At 45.3% G+C, this 13,878-nt stretch overlaps 1 protein-coding gene across 1 annotated transcript in view; it reads right to left on the bottom strand.

The window, feature by feature from the left end:
* Positions 1-13,878, bottom strand: part of LOC121552453 (mitochondrial peptide methionine sulfoxide reductase) — a 103,359-nt gene that overhangs the window by 42,477 nt on the left and 47,004 nt on the right. Inside the window, exons 3-5 of the mRNA XM_041865389.2 lie at positions 11,897-12,016; positions 6,741-6,845; positions 1,367-1,473 (exon numbers count right to left, since the gene is read on the bottom strand). Of these exons, the coding sequence (XP_041721323.1) occupies positions 1,367-1,473; positions 6,741-6,845; positions 11,897-12,016 (332 nt within the window). The remainder of the gene's footprint in view (positions 1-1,366; positions 1,474-6,740; positions 6,846-11,896; positions 12,017-13,878) is intronic.

The following is a 13,878-nucleotide window of genomic DNA, read 5'->3' as shown; positions in this document are numbered from 1 at the left end:
CTGTTAGCCCGATGAATAGCCCACTAGGGGTCAGGTACAATGGGAGAAAAGCGGGGACTGGAATGATGGGGTAAGCAAACAGAGAAAGTGTGTGTGTTGGCAGCAATTGAATATCTGCTTGTTTCTATTGAAGGAACATATAAAAAGTGTTGAAAAGTGAACTATTTAATGTTCATACATTTCAGAACTAGCCAGATATTAAATGTAGTGAATAGCTCCAAGGTTGGTTTTCAGTACTGTACATGAAATGGTTCCCAACTCAACGGTGTATGCTCTGCTCTGTTCTGTCGATGAAGAGGTGGAGAATTGCTCATCCAGACAAACCTGACGAACCTTCCCCTCGTCTCGTCTCCTCTCTGCACAAAGACAGTATGGCAAAACTTCATCTGAATACAGCAGCTCCATAATAGAACCATGAAGGCGTCCAGACACTCAAGGTCATCTCATCAACACTCTCCAATGAGAGATTAAACTGTCAATAGATACAGGGACACGTCTTTATATATCTCTCGGTCTAACATCCTGTAGTTGACATACCTCAGCTTCCATATGGAACAAAGGAGAGAGAAGGGCCAGCGAAATGGAGAGCGAGGTGAGGGCGGAAATCAGGTCAGAGAAAGTGGTTACAGAATGAATCAAGACGAGAGCAGTAAGGTTGTAGACACCGGTGAGTGAGTGAGTGAGTGAGAGTGAGTGAGAGAGAGAGAGAGAGAGAGAGAGAGAGAGAGAGAGAGAGAGAGAGAGAGAGAGAGAGAGAGAGAGAGAGAGAGAGAGAGAGAGAGAGAGAGAGAGAGAGAGAGAGCGAGAGAGAGAGAGGAGACCAGCCTAGCTCCACTGTAAGATCATGTTTTCTTCCCCTCTCGGTCTGTCTCTCCATTGTTCTGGAAGCCATGCATGCAGCAGTGTTGGGGAGGGTGGGGTCTAGTGCAGTAAAGCTGCTCCACATAGCATTGCACCACAGAGATTCTGCTGTTCCTCCCCTCCTGTTCTCTCCTCTCACAGGGGGAATCAGTGGCAGCATGCCATCCCTCTCCATTATGCAGGTTGAGTAGGCTTCCTGGCTTTATGCATGTTCCCTGTAAGGTGACGGGCTTTGAACCTTGACTGATGCTCGCTGGAGAGATGGGTGTGTTGCAGCAAGCATTTCATGTGACTAGTGCAGTCGGGGGGGGAAAACGTTGTCTTTCTCAGTGTAAAGCTGGTATAATGTGTTCTGGTATGGCTACCGTATGGGATTTTATTTATTTATTTATTCGAGGGAAATAGATTTTCTTCCACATCCAGCTTTTGTTTCTATGGCTTGAACCTCTCTAGAGAACTGATTATTGAGTTGATGTGACTCCCACACACATAAACTTTACTTTACCTTCTGATAGTCGTCTTTGGAGGCCAAAGCCTGTTCAAGCTGCTCCTGTGTGTTGGTGTAAATGGCTGATCGATAGGTCGTTCCTACGTCGTTGCCCTGGCGCATTCCTGACAATGAGAGAGAGAAGACAATGTTGGGTAACTGTTAGAGAATTTACTGGACTAAAGAAAACACTTTTCACTCAATATAGAGTAAGACATAAACAAAGGACAAATCTGACAGACAGACAGACAGAAAGAGAGAGACAAACACACACACACTCAAACAGACACACACACAGACAAACAAAGGGTTATATATACAGTGCATTCGGAAAGGATTCAGACCCATTGACTTTTTCCACATTTTGTTACATTACAACCTTAAAATGGATTAAATTGTTTTTTCCCCTCATCAATCTACACACAATACCCCATAATGACAACGCAAAAACAGGTTGTTTAAAACATTTTAAAAAATTCAATAAAGGAAATATCACTTTTACATAAGTATTCAGACCCTTTACTCAATACTTTGTTGACGCACGTTTGGCAGTGATTACAGCCTCGAATCTTCTTGGGTATGACGCTACAAGCTTGGCACACCTGTATTTGGGGAGTTTCTCCCATTCTTCCCTCCAGATCCTCTCAAGCTCTGTCAGGTTGGATGGGGAGCCTCGCTGCACAGCTATTTTCAGGTCTCTCCAGAGATGTTTGATCGGGTTCAAGCCCGGGCTCTGGCTGGGCCACTCAAGGACATTCAGAGACTTGTCCCGAAGACACTGCTGCGTTGTCTTGGCTGTGTGCTTAGGGTCGTTGTCCTGTTGGAAGGTGAACCTTCGCCCCAGTCTGAGGTCCTGAGCGCTCTGGAGCATGTTTTCATCAAGGATCTCTCTGTACTTTGCTCCGTTCATCGTTCCCTCGATCCTGACTAGTCTCCCAGTCCCTGCTGCTGAAAAACATTGCCACAGCATGATGCTGCCACCACCATGCTTCACCTTAGGGATGGTGCCAGGTTTCATCCAAATGTGGCGCTTGGCATTCAGGCCAAAGAGTTCAATCTTGGTTTCATCAGACGAGAGAATCTTGTTTCTCATGGTCTGAGAGTCTTTAGGTGCCTTTTGGCAAACTCCAAGCGGGCTGTCATGTGCCTTTGACTGAGGAGTGGCTTCCGTCTGGCCACTCTACCATAAAGGCCTGATTGGTGGAGTGCTGCAGAGATGGTTGTCCTTCTGGAAGGTTCTCCCATCTCCACAGACGAACTCTGGAGCTCTTTCAGAGTGACCATCGGGTTCTTGGTCACCTCCCTGACCAAGGCCCTTCTCCCTCAATTGCTCAGTTGTGCCAGGCAGCTAGCTCTAGGAAGAGTCTTGGTGGTTCCAAACTTCTTCCATTTAAGAATGATGGAGGCCAGGCCTCTCCGAGTGGCGCAGCGGTCTAAGGCACTGCATCGCAGTGCTAGAAGCGTCAATACAGACCCGGGTTCGATCCCGGGCTGTATCACAACCGGCCATGATCGGGAGTCCGATAGGGCGGCGCACAATTGGCCCAGCATCGTCCGGGTTAGGGGAGGGTTTGGCCGGGGGGGCTTTACTTGGCTCATCGTGCTCTAGCAACTCCTTGTGGCAGGCCGGGCTCCTGCAGGCTGAACTCGGTCATCAGTTGAAAGGTGTTTCCTCCAACACATTGGTGCGGCTGGCTTCCGGGTTAAGCGGGCGCGGTTAGGCGGGTCATGTTTCGGAGGACACATGATTCGTCCTTCGCCTCCCGAGCCCGTTGGGGAGTTGCAGCGATGAGACAAGATCGAAATTGGGGAGAAAAAGGGGGGTAAAATAAAAATGAATGATGGCGGCTACTGTGTTCTTGGGGACCTTCAATGCTGCAGAAATGTTTTGGTACCCTTCCCCAGATCTGTGCCTCGACACAATCCTGTCTCAGAGTTCTACGGACAATTCCTTCGACCTCATGGCTTGGTTTTTGCTCTGACATGCACTGTCAACTGTGGGACCTTATATAGACAGGTGTGTGCCTTTCCAAATCATGTCCAATCAATTGAATATACCACAGGTGGACTCCAATCAAGTTGTAGAAACATCTCAAGGATGATCAATGGAAAAAGGATGCACCTAAGCTCAATTTCGAGTCTCATAGCAAAGGGTCTGAATACTTATGTAAATAAGGTATTTCTGTTTTTTCTTTGTCATTATGGGGTATTGTGTGCTGATTGATGAGGATTTTTATTTATTTAATCAATTTTAGAATAAGGCTGTAACGTAACAAAATGTGGGAAAAGTCAAGGGGTCTGAATACTTTCCGAATGCACTGTATATAAAGGGGATCTAAGCTGAGATCATTTCTTCTAAATGTCTAGACTCTAGTCTGTCCATTCGCCAACCAACCAGCAGACTGTGCTTGCTCTGACAGGCTCGTCTTATGAACCAAACTCACAATCAACCCTGTCTGTCTGGGGAAAACTACCTGGAGATGAGAACAGACCAACCACTCTGTAATTTCAATCAAAGCACAGTTCACCTTGATCCAGATATAGAAACTGATCCAGATACCGCCTGCCTCTGTGTAATTATTCTGTTGCTGGGAGCGGAGTGTGAGATGTGCAGACACACAGTGAACCACACTGATTTTGTTCCCTGACAAAAAGCTCCCATTCAAACACGCAATCATTGGCTAGGTGTTAGAGGACACATTTAGTCATACTGTTGAGAGTAGTGTCCTGCTACGATCACATGGAATATGACAGTGAGTCTTATAATAAGGGAATCAGTAGGTTACCTTATCTAGCATCACTGGGCATGTGAGCAGCACTTCAGAGAGTACAGTGAGGAAAAAAAGTATTTGATCCCCTGCTGATTTTGTACGTTTGCCCACTGACAAATAAATTATCAGTCTATAATTTTAATGGTAGGTTTATTTGAACAGTGAGAGACAAAATAACAACAAACAAATCCAGATAAACGCATGTCAAAAATGTTATAAATTGATTTGCATTTTAATGATGGAAGTAAGTATTTGACCCCCTCTCAATCAGAAAGATTTCTGGCTCCCAGGCGTCTTTTATACAGGTAACGAGCTGAGATTGGGAGCACACTCTTAAAGGGAGTGCTCCTAATCTCAGCTTGTTACCTGTATAAAAGACACCTGTCCACAGAAGCAATCAATCAATCAGATTCCAAACTCTCCACCATGGCCAAGACCAAAGAGCTCTCCAAGGATGTCAGGGACAAGATTGTAGACCTACACAAGGCTGGAATGGGCTACAAGACCATCGCCAAGCAGCTTGGTGAGAAGGTGACAACAGTTGGTGCGATTATTCGCAAATGGAAGAAACTCAAAAGAACTGTCAATCTCCCTCGGCCTGGGGCTCCATGCAAGATCTCACCTCGTGGAGTTGCAATGATCATGAGAACGGTGAGGAATCAGCCCAGAACTACACGAGAGGATCTTGTCAATGATCTCAAGGCAGCTGGGACCATATTCACCAAGAAAACAATTGGTAACACACTACGCCGTGAAGGACTGAAATCCTGCAGCGCCCGCAAGGTCCCCCTGCTCAAGAAAGCACATATACAGGCCCGTCTGAAGTTTAAATACTTATTTCCCTCATTAAAATGCAAATCAATGTATAACATGTTTGACAAATGCGTTTTTCTGGATTTTGTTGTTGTTATTCTGACTCTCACTGTTCAAATAAACCTACCATTAAAATTATAGACTGATCATGTCTTTGTCAGTGGGAAAACGTACAAAATCAGCAGGGGATCAAATACTTTTTTCCCTCACTTACCTTAGTCTCTATCTGAACCTTTCTGAATATTACATCCACTTTGGGAATGAGGACTAAACTACAGTGTTACTATTACTATACTACTATACTGTATACACTGAGTATACCAAACATTAGGAACACCTTCCTAATATTGAGTTGCACACCCTTTTTGCCCTCAGAACAGCCTCAATTCATCGGGGAATGGACTCTACAAGGTGCCAAAAGCGTTCCACAGGGATGCTGGCCCATGTTGACTCCAATGCTTCCCACAGTTGTGTCAAGTTGGCTGGATGTCAGTTGAGTGGTGGACCATTCTTGATACACATGGGAAACTGTTGAGCGTGAAAAACCCAGCAGCGTTGCAGTTCTTGACACACTCAAACTGGTGCGCCTGGCACATACTACCATACCCCGTTCAAAGGCACTTAAATATTTTGTCTTGCCCATTCCCCCTCTGAATGGCACACATACACAATCCATGTCTCAATTGTCTCAAGGCTTAAAAATCCTTCTTTGACCTGTCTCCTCCCTTTCATCTACACTGATTGAAGTGGATTTAACAAGTGACATCAATAAGGGTTCATAGCTTTCACCTGGATTCACCTGGTCAGTCTATGTCATGGAAGGAGCAGGTGTTCTTAATGTTTTTTTACACTCAGTGTAGGTAATGCATTATGGATGCATATTTGATTTGATCAGGATCTTTCTTTGAGCCCACCATATCAAACCATCAAATTTGAATGGAGTTGAAAAAGTTGAATGGAGAAAATTAAAAGTTACATTCTGCACGCTATGTGCAACAGTAGTGTTCTGGAGCCAAATCACTCCGGAGGTAACGTTAGGTCATGATTCATGACACTGAAGTGACCTGAGAATGATAACATAGTGCTGTCAACAGTGTGGAAAAGAGTCATCAACAATGTGTCTCATCTTGTGTGTATTCTACTCTGGGTCATATTGTGTGTGTATCTTCTTCTACACTGTGTGTCATTGTGTGTGTGTGTGTGTGTGGGGGTGGGTGTCTGTGTGTGTGTGTGTCATTGTGTGTGTGTGTGTGTGTGTCATTGTGTGTGTGTGTGTGTGTGTGTGTCATTGTGTGTGTGTATCATTGTGTGTGTGTGTCATTGTGTGTGTGTGTCATTGTGTGTGTGTGTGTGTGTGTGTGTGTGTGTGTTTGTGTGTGTGTGTGTGTGTAAGGTTGTCCGGAGGTTGCGCTGGCCAGCTGAGTTGACCTGCCTGAGGTGAGGAGGGGTCAGAGCTAACACAGAGAGGCACATTCCTCTGGGGCCGTGCATGTCCTGTGGACTCACACGGGGTCAATAAGGGTGAAATTAAACACACACACTTGGCGCTGTGTGTGATTAAGAGGTTACACACTCCAGGCACCTCTCCTCTCACTCTCTCTCTTCCTCCTCTCCATGTCCCTCTCTCTCCCTCCCTCCCTACCGTCATTCCATAGAACCCTGATTGTAGCCGCTAAAAATGGCGGACTCATCATTCTGCTACGGATAGCTTAGGGCAGAGAGAATTCCAAAGCAATTTTTTGCTTTGGAAATACTGTAATTGTATATACCAGAGGTGTCTGTGTGTGGATGGACAGAGATGGTTTTACCTTGAGTGGGGTTGTGGCTCTCCCAGAACACCTTGAGCAGTTTGGAGAAACTTGTCTTCTCTGGCTCCCAGACCACCCGGACCACCTCAGTATGGCCTGTTCTACCTGAAGGAGACAGCAGAAGACAGGAGAGATGGGGAGGTTAGGAGAAGTAGGCAGAAAGTTGCCCCCATCCACTGGTCCAGGATCAGATATTTCCTTATCCCTCTGGTTAAGGTTAGGAGTGGGTTATGATAATCTGATTCTAGCTCTGTGGATAAGTAACCTTGAGTTTCTATCAACTCTTCAGAAGCAGTGAAAAGCCTGACTGTGAGTGCATGTTGTTCTCCAGTCCAGTTGGGAGCTGCTGTCCTGGAGGAGTTATGAATGTTTTAACCAAGAAGAGAGCCCCTCTGTCCCAGGGCTCTGAAGGTAGGAGTGTCCTCCAATCACGCGAGCTGGAGACCGAGGACGGGACATGCTGATTGGATAGAGAACTCTCTTTCATTCACTCTTCCATTTCCACCTCTTTCTTTCTCTTTCCGTCTTCTCATCCCCTACTTTGTCTCATTCTTTCCATCTCTCTCCCCACTCTCTCTTTCTCCCTCACTGGCAGTTGAATATCTAGTGCCGAGGGACATTCACAGAAGTTCACATCTCAATATGACAGAGTAAAACAGCGTTTCATATAAAGGCCTGCTCTTCTATTCCTAATTCAATACATTTCTAGCGAGATTACTTTATTCCACTGAGATTGGTTTGTGTAATATCACCTCATAAGGCTGTGTTCGCCACTATCTGCAGCACATCTACAGCAGGGATATTAAAAAAGTAATAAGAACTAACCTGTAGGGTCACTCTCATTACAGACTGACGCTACAGAGGAACTGTACAATAAACCTGATGGAAGAACATAGTGATATTCTGGAGACAGGAGGAGGAACAAGGGAGTACATGGCACACAACTGAGATGGTGTATCATTTTATGCGCACACACACACACGAGCGCATGCACAGTTGATTGCATAGACGCACGCACAGATTCAGGAATCCATTTTCTGCCTCCCTCTCTCTACCATTCTCTCTTCCTGTAAGCCATTCTTTCTTTTAAATCCATCCATCCATTCTCTCTCTGTCAGCCTCCCTCGTTTTTTTTGCCATGCAATCTCTTTCAGCCTCTCTCTACTCTCTCTCTTTCTCCTTTCTCCTCCATCCGGTAGCTCCCTCGCTCAGCTGGTGGGCTTGGCAGTGGAGCTGTGTGTTCAGGGTGATCTGAAGGACGCCTGAGACACACACACACACAGCCATCATCTGCTGGCAGCTCAGGGGAGGATGGGCAAGATGGCTGCCAGCATGAGGCTCAGCAGAAGACAGAAGTCCATATGTCACCACTCTCTGCATCCCACTGCACTATGTGCATGGCTAAAGGGCTGGAGCAAGAAATATGTTACACTCTTTTTTATTCAGATTTATTCTTCCATGTCTTTTTCGAATCTGAAGTGACAAGAATTTATATGTGAATGACCAACTCTGATGTTCAAAGACAATGAGGAATTGTGACCTCCTTTACTGTACATACAGTGCCTTTGGAAGTATTCAGACCCCTTGACTTTTTCCACATTTTGTTATGTTACAGCCTTATTCTAAAATTGATTAAATTGTTTTTTTCCCTCATCAATCTACACACAATGCTCCATAATGACAAAGCAAAAACACGTTTGTAAAATGTTTGCTAATTTATTAAAAATAAAAAACTGAAATATACCATTTACATAATTATTCAGACCCTTTACTCAGTACTTTGTTGAAGCACCTTTGGCAGCGATTACAGCCTTGAGTCTTCTTGGGTATGACGCTACAAGCTTGGCACACCTGTATTTGGGGAGTTGCTCCCATTCTTCTCTGCAGATCTTCTCAAACTCTGTAAGGTTGGATGGGGAGCGTTGCTGCACAGCTATTTCAGGTCTCTCCAGAGATATTCAATCGGGTTCAAGTCCGGGCTCTGGCTGGGCCACACAAGGACATTCAGAGACTTGTCCCGAAGCCACTCCTGCGTTGTCTTGGCTGTGTGCTTACGGTCGTTGTCCTGTTGGAAGGTGAACCTTCGCCCCAGTCTGAGGTCCTGAGCGCTCTGGAGCAGGTTTTCATCAAGGATCTCTCTGTACTTTGCTCCATTCATCTTTGCCTCGATCCTGACTAATCTCCCAGTCCCTGCAGCATGATGCTGCCATCACCACGCTTCACTGTAGGGATGGTGCCAGGTTTCCTTCAGACGTGATGCTTGGCATTCAGGCCAAAGAGTTCAATCTTGGTTTTATCAGACCAGAGAATCTTTTCTTTTTTTTTCATTTAAGAATGATGGAGGCCACTGTGTTCTTGGGGACCTTCAATGCTGCAGAAATGTTTTGGTACCCTTCCCCAGATCTGTGTCTCGACACAATCCTGTCTCAGAGCTCTACGGACAATTCCTTCGACCTCATGGCTTGGTTTTTGCACTGACTTGCACTGTCAACTGTGGGACCTTATATAGACAGGTATGTAGATTTGTATGTGCCTTTCCAAATCATGTCCAATCAATTGAATTTACCACAGGTAGACTCCAATCAAGTTGTAGAAACTTCTCAAGGATGATCAATGGAAACAGGACTCAATTTCGAGTCTCATAGCAAAGGGTCTAAATACTTTAGTAAATAAGGTATTTCAGTTTTTGCAAACATTTCTAAAAACGTGTTTTTGCTTCGTCATTATGGGGTATTGTGTGTAGACGGCTGATGATTTAATAAGGCTGTAAAGTAACTGTCACGGAATCAGCCGAGGCTGCCCCTCCTCCTTGCTCGGGCAGGCTTCGGCGTTCGTCGTCCCCGGAGTACTAGCTGCCACCGATCTATGTTTCGGTGTTTGTCTAGTTTGTCCTGATTGTTTGCACCTGTTTTCCATTATGTTATATTGTATTCCCTTTATAAACCCCTGTCTCTCATTGGTTATTGTGTGTGATTGTTTTCCGTTAGGTCGGCAGTGCTGGTTGTATGCGTTATTTGTTCCTCCCTGTTTGGAGGTTTGTTTTGTACTTTCTTTACTGTGTTAAGTAAAGTACGTTCTGCCAGTAGTTCGGTGTCCTGCGCTTGACTTCATTTCCCGCATACATGTCACCTTGACAGTAACAAAATGTGGAAAAAGTAAAGGGGTCTGAATACTTTCCGAAGGCTCTGTATCCCTCATCAAAATGATGCTTTCCTCCATTCTCGCTCTGTTTCTCTGTCTTTGTGTCGATTGTCTGTTCAATACATTCCGGCAGCCCCTAATCCCTTGTTGACACAGGATCCCGTTCCAATCTGCACACTGCAGACGCTCTGCTGGGATTAGTGCTGTCTGCAGAGGAGCCATGTGGTGTATGTTTGTGTGTGCAGACAGGGGAAGGAGGAAGGGGTTGAGTTATCTTTCTTCAGCCACACATGGCTCAAACCCCCTCACCCCTCCTCGAACCCCCTAACATTGAACCCCCTCACATTGATCTGCAGCCCCAGTAGCAGTGAGTAACAGTCAGTAACAGTCAGTAACAGTCAGTAGCAGTCAGTAGCAGTCAGTAGCAGTCAGTAACAGTCAGTAGCAGTCAGTAGCAGTCAGTAGCAGTCAGTAGCAGTCAGTAGCAGTGAGTAGCAGTCAGTAACAGTCAGTAGCAGTGAGTAGCAGTCAGTAACAGTCAGTAGCAGTGAGTAACAGTCAGTAACTGTCAGTAGCAGTCAGTAGCAGTCAGTAGCAGTCAGTAGCAGTCAGTAGCAGTCAGTAGCAGTCAGTAACAGTGAGTAGCAGTCAGTAACAGTCAGTAACAGTCAGTAACAGTCAGTAGCAGTCAGTAGCAGCCAGCAGCAGTGAGTAGCAGTCAGTAGCAGTCAGTAGCAGTCAGTAGCAGTCAGTAGCAGTGAGTAGCAGTGAGTAACAGTCAGTAGCAGTCAGTAGCAGTGAGTAGCAGTCAGTAGCAGTCAGTAGCAAAAGTCGCAGTCAGTAGCAGTCAGTAACAGTGAGTAGCATTCAGTAACAGTCAGTAGCAGTGAGTAACAGTCAGTAGCAGTCAGTAGCAGTGAGTAGCAGTCAGTAACAGTCAGTAGCAGTGAGTAGCAGTCAGTAACAGTCAGTAGCAGTGAGTAGCAGTCAGTAACAGTCAGTAGCAGTGAGTAGCAGTCAGTAACAGTCAGTAGCAGCCAGCAGCAGTGAGTAACAGTCAGTAGCAGTCAGTAGCAGTCAGTAGCAGTCAGTAGCAGTCAGTAGCAGTCAGTAGCAGTGAGTAGCAGTCAGTAGCAGTGAGTAGCAGTCAGTAGCAGTCAGTAGCAGTCAGTAACAGTCAGTAGCAGTGAGTAGCAGTCAGTAACAGTCAGTAGCAGCCAGCAGCAGTGAGTAACAGTCAGTAGCAGTCAGTAGCAGTCAGTAGCAGTCAGTAGCAGTCAGTAGCAGTGAGTAGCAGTCAGTAGCAGTCAGTAGCAGTGAGTAGCAGTCAGTAGCAGTCAGTAACAGTCAGTAACAGTCAGTAGCAGTGAGTAGCAGTCAGTAGCAGTCAGTAACAGTCAGTAACAGTCAGTAACAGTCAGTAGCAGTCAGTAACAGTCAGTAGCAGTCAGTAACAGTCAGTAACAGTCAGTAGCAGCCAGCAGCAGTGAGTAACAGTCAGTAGCAGTCAGTAGCAGTGAGTAGCAGTCAGTAACAGTCAGTAGCAGTGAGTAGCAGTCAGTAGCAGTCAGTAACAGTCAGTAGCAGCCAGCAGCAGTGAGTAACAGTCAGTAACAGTCAGTAGCAGTCAGTAGCAGTCAGTAGCAGTCAGTAGCAGTGAGTAGCAGCCATTAACAGTCAGTAGCAGCCAGCAGCAGTGAGTAACAGTCAGTAGCAGTCAGTAGCAGTGAGTAGCAGTCAGTAACAGTCAGTAGCAGTGAGTAGCAGCCAGTAACAGTCAGTAGCAGTCAGTAGCAGTGAGTAGCAGTCAGTAACAGTCAGTAGCAGTGAGTAGCAGCCAGTAACAGTCAGTAGCAGCCAGCAGCAGTGAGTAACAGTTAGTAGCAGCCAGTTAGTCAAAATACTGAATTATTCTGAGCACGCTAAATGTTCTATAAGCGTTTGGAAAATGTGTCAGAGTCAGGGGCATTGTTGATAGCTAGCTACATCTGAGTGGGGTCAGTGTTGAGTGTTACCTGTGCAGGTCTCTTCGTAGGTGGGGTTGGGGGTGAGGCCTCCAGCATAGCCCACTTGGGTGGAGTAGACCCCCTTCTGCTTCCAGAACTTCCTCTCTGCTCCCCAGAAACAGCCCATCCCTTTAACACAACACACTTCAGTCAGAAATAGATCATCCTTTAACATAACACACCTCATACAGAAACAGACCATGCCTTTGAGACAAGGCACCTCAGTCAGAAAATACATGTTGTGACCTTGAGACTTTAAGGTTCTATCTGCGCAAAGCATAGTTCTGAGATATTGAGCATCAAAGTTTTAACATCCCAGATCTCAGAACTGTTTTGTTGTGAATTATTCTTTCATAACCCATTAACGTCCTCACCTTAAAGGTACCTAAAGTGCAGAGTACCAAAATCCTGAGACATTTGTAAATCCGTTTTTTTGGGGGGGGGTGCAATTGCAGATAGAATCTTATGGCTCTGAAATGTCCATCTGGGTTCAGCCAGATTGTAGCTATTTGAATACATAAATGATAGAATAACACTATTTTACCAAGATAGAGTCAGAACACATCCTCAAATACATTAAGAAATGTATTATGGTCATTAGACAAATTACTGTCATTACTGAACAACGATGTGACAACATCATTTACATTAAGATTTCTGACAGTGTTGTTTTTTGCTTGCGTGCCATTATTGCTGGCTAGACTAGCCTAGACCATACTTAGAGGGAGATGGTAAAGACATGTGTTGTGATTAGCCATCTCTATTTGTTCAGGTTTGTGATTGGATTGCAGATAGAACCTTATAGTTCCAAGTTCAAATGGGTTTAACAGATAGAACTTTCTAGTAATTTTTTTATCTAACTTCACAGACATACAGTGGGGAAAAAAAGTATTTAGTCAGCCACCAATTGTGCAAGTTCTCCCACTTAAAAAGATGAGAGAGGCCTGTAATTTTCATCATAGGTACATGTCAACTATGACAGACAAATTGAGAAAAAAAAATCCAGAAAATCACATTGTAGGATTTTTAATGAATTTATTTGCAAATTATGGTGGAAAATAAGTATTTGGTCACCTACAAACAAGCAAGATTTCTGGCTCTCACAGACCTGTAACTTCTTCTTTAAGAGGCTCCTCTGTCCTCCACTCGTTACCTGTATTAATGGCACCTGTTTGAACTTGTTATCAGTATAAAAGACACCTGTCCACAACCTCAAACAGTCACACTCCAAACTCCACAATGGCCAAGACCAAAGAGCTGTCAAAGGACACCAAAAACAAAATTGTAGACCTGCACCAGGCTGGGAAGACTGAATCTGCAATAGGTAAGCAGCTTGGTTTGAAGAAATCAACTGTGAGAGAAATTATTAGGAAATGGAAGACATACAAGACCACTGATAATCTCCCTCGATCTGGGGGCTCCACGCAAGATCTCACCCCGTGGGGTCAAAATGATCACAAGAACGGTGAGCAAAAATCCCAGAACCACACGGGGGGACCTAGTGAATGACCTGCAGAGAGCTGGGACCAAAGTAACAAAGCCTACCATCAGTAACACACTACGCCGCCAGGGACTCAAATCCTGCAGTGCGAGACGTGTCCCCCTGCTTAAGCCAGTACATGTCCAGGCCCGTCTGAAGTGCATTTGGATGATCCAGAAGAGGATTGGGAGAATGTCATATGGTCAGATGAAACCAAAATATAACTTTTTGGTAAAAACTCAACTCGTCATGTTTGGAGGACAAAGAATGCTGAGTTGCATCCAAAGAACACCATACCTACTGTGAAGCATGGGGTTGGAAACATCATGCTTTGGGGCTGTTTTTCTGCAAAGGGACCAGGACGACTGATCCGTGTAAAGGAAAGAATGAATGGGGCCATGTATCGTGAGATTTTGAGTGAAACCCTCCTTCCATCAGCAAGGGCATTGAAGATGAAACGTGGCTGGGTCTTTCAGCATGACAATGATCCCAAACACACCGCCCGGGCAAC

Source organism: Coregonus clupeaformis, chromosome 36 (assembly GCF_020615455.1).
Source record: "Coregonus clupeaformis isolate EN_2021a chromosome 36, ASM2061545v1, whole genome shotgun sequence".
Classification (NCBI taxonomy): Eukaryota; Metazoa; Chordata; class Actinopteri; order Salmoniformes; family Salmonidae; genus Coregonus; species Coregonus clupeaformis.
The sequence above is the reverse complement of the archived record's forward strand: the minus strand, read 5'-3'. Positions and strand labels throughout refer to the sequence as shown.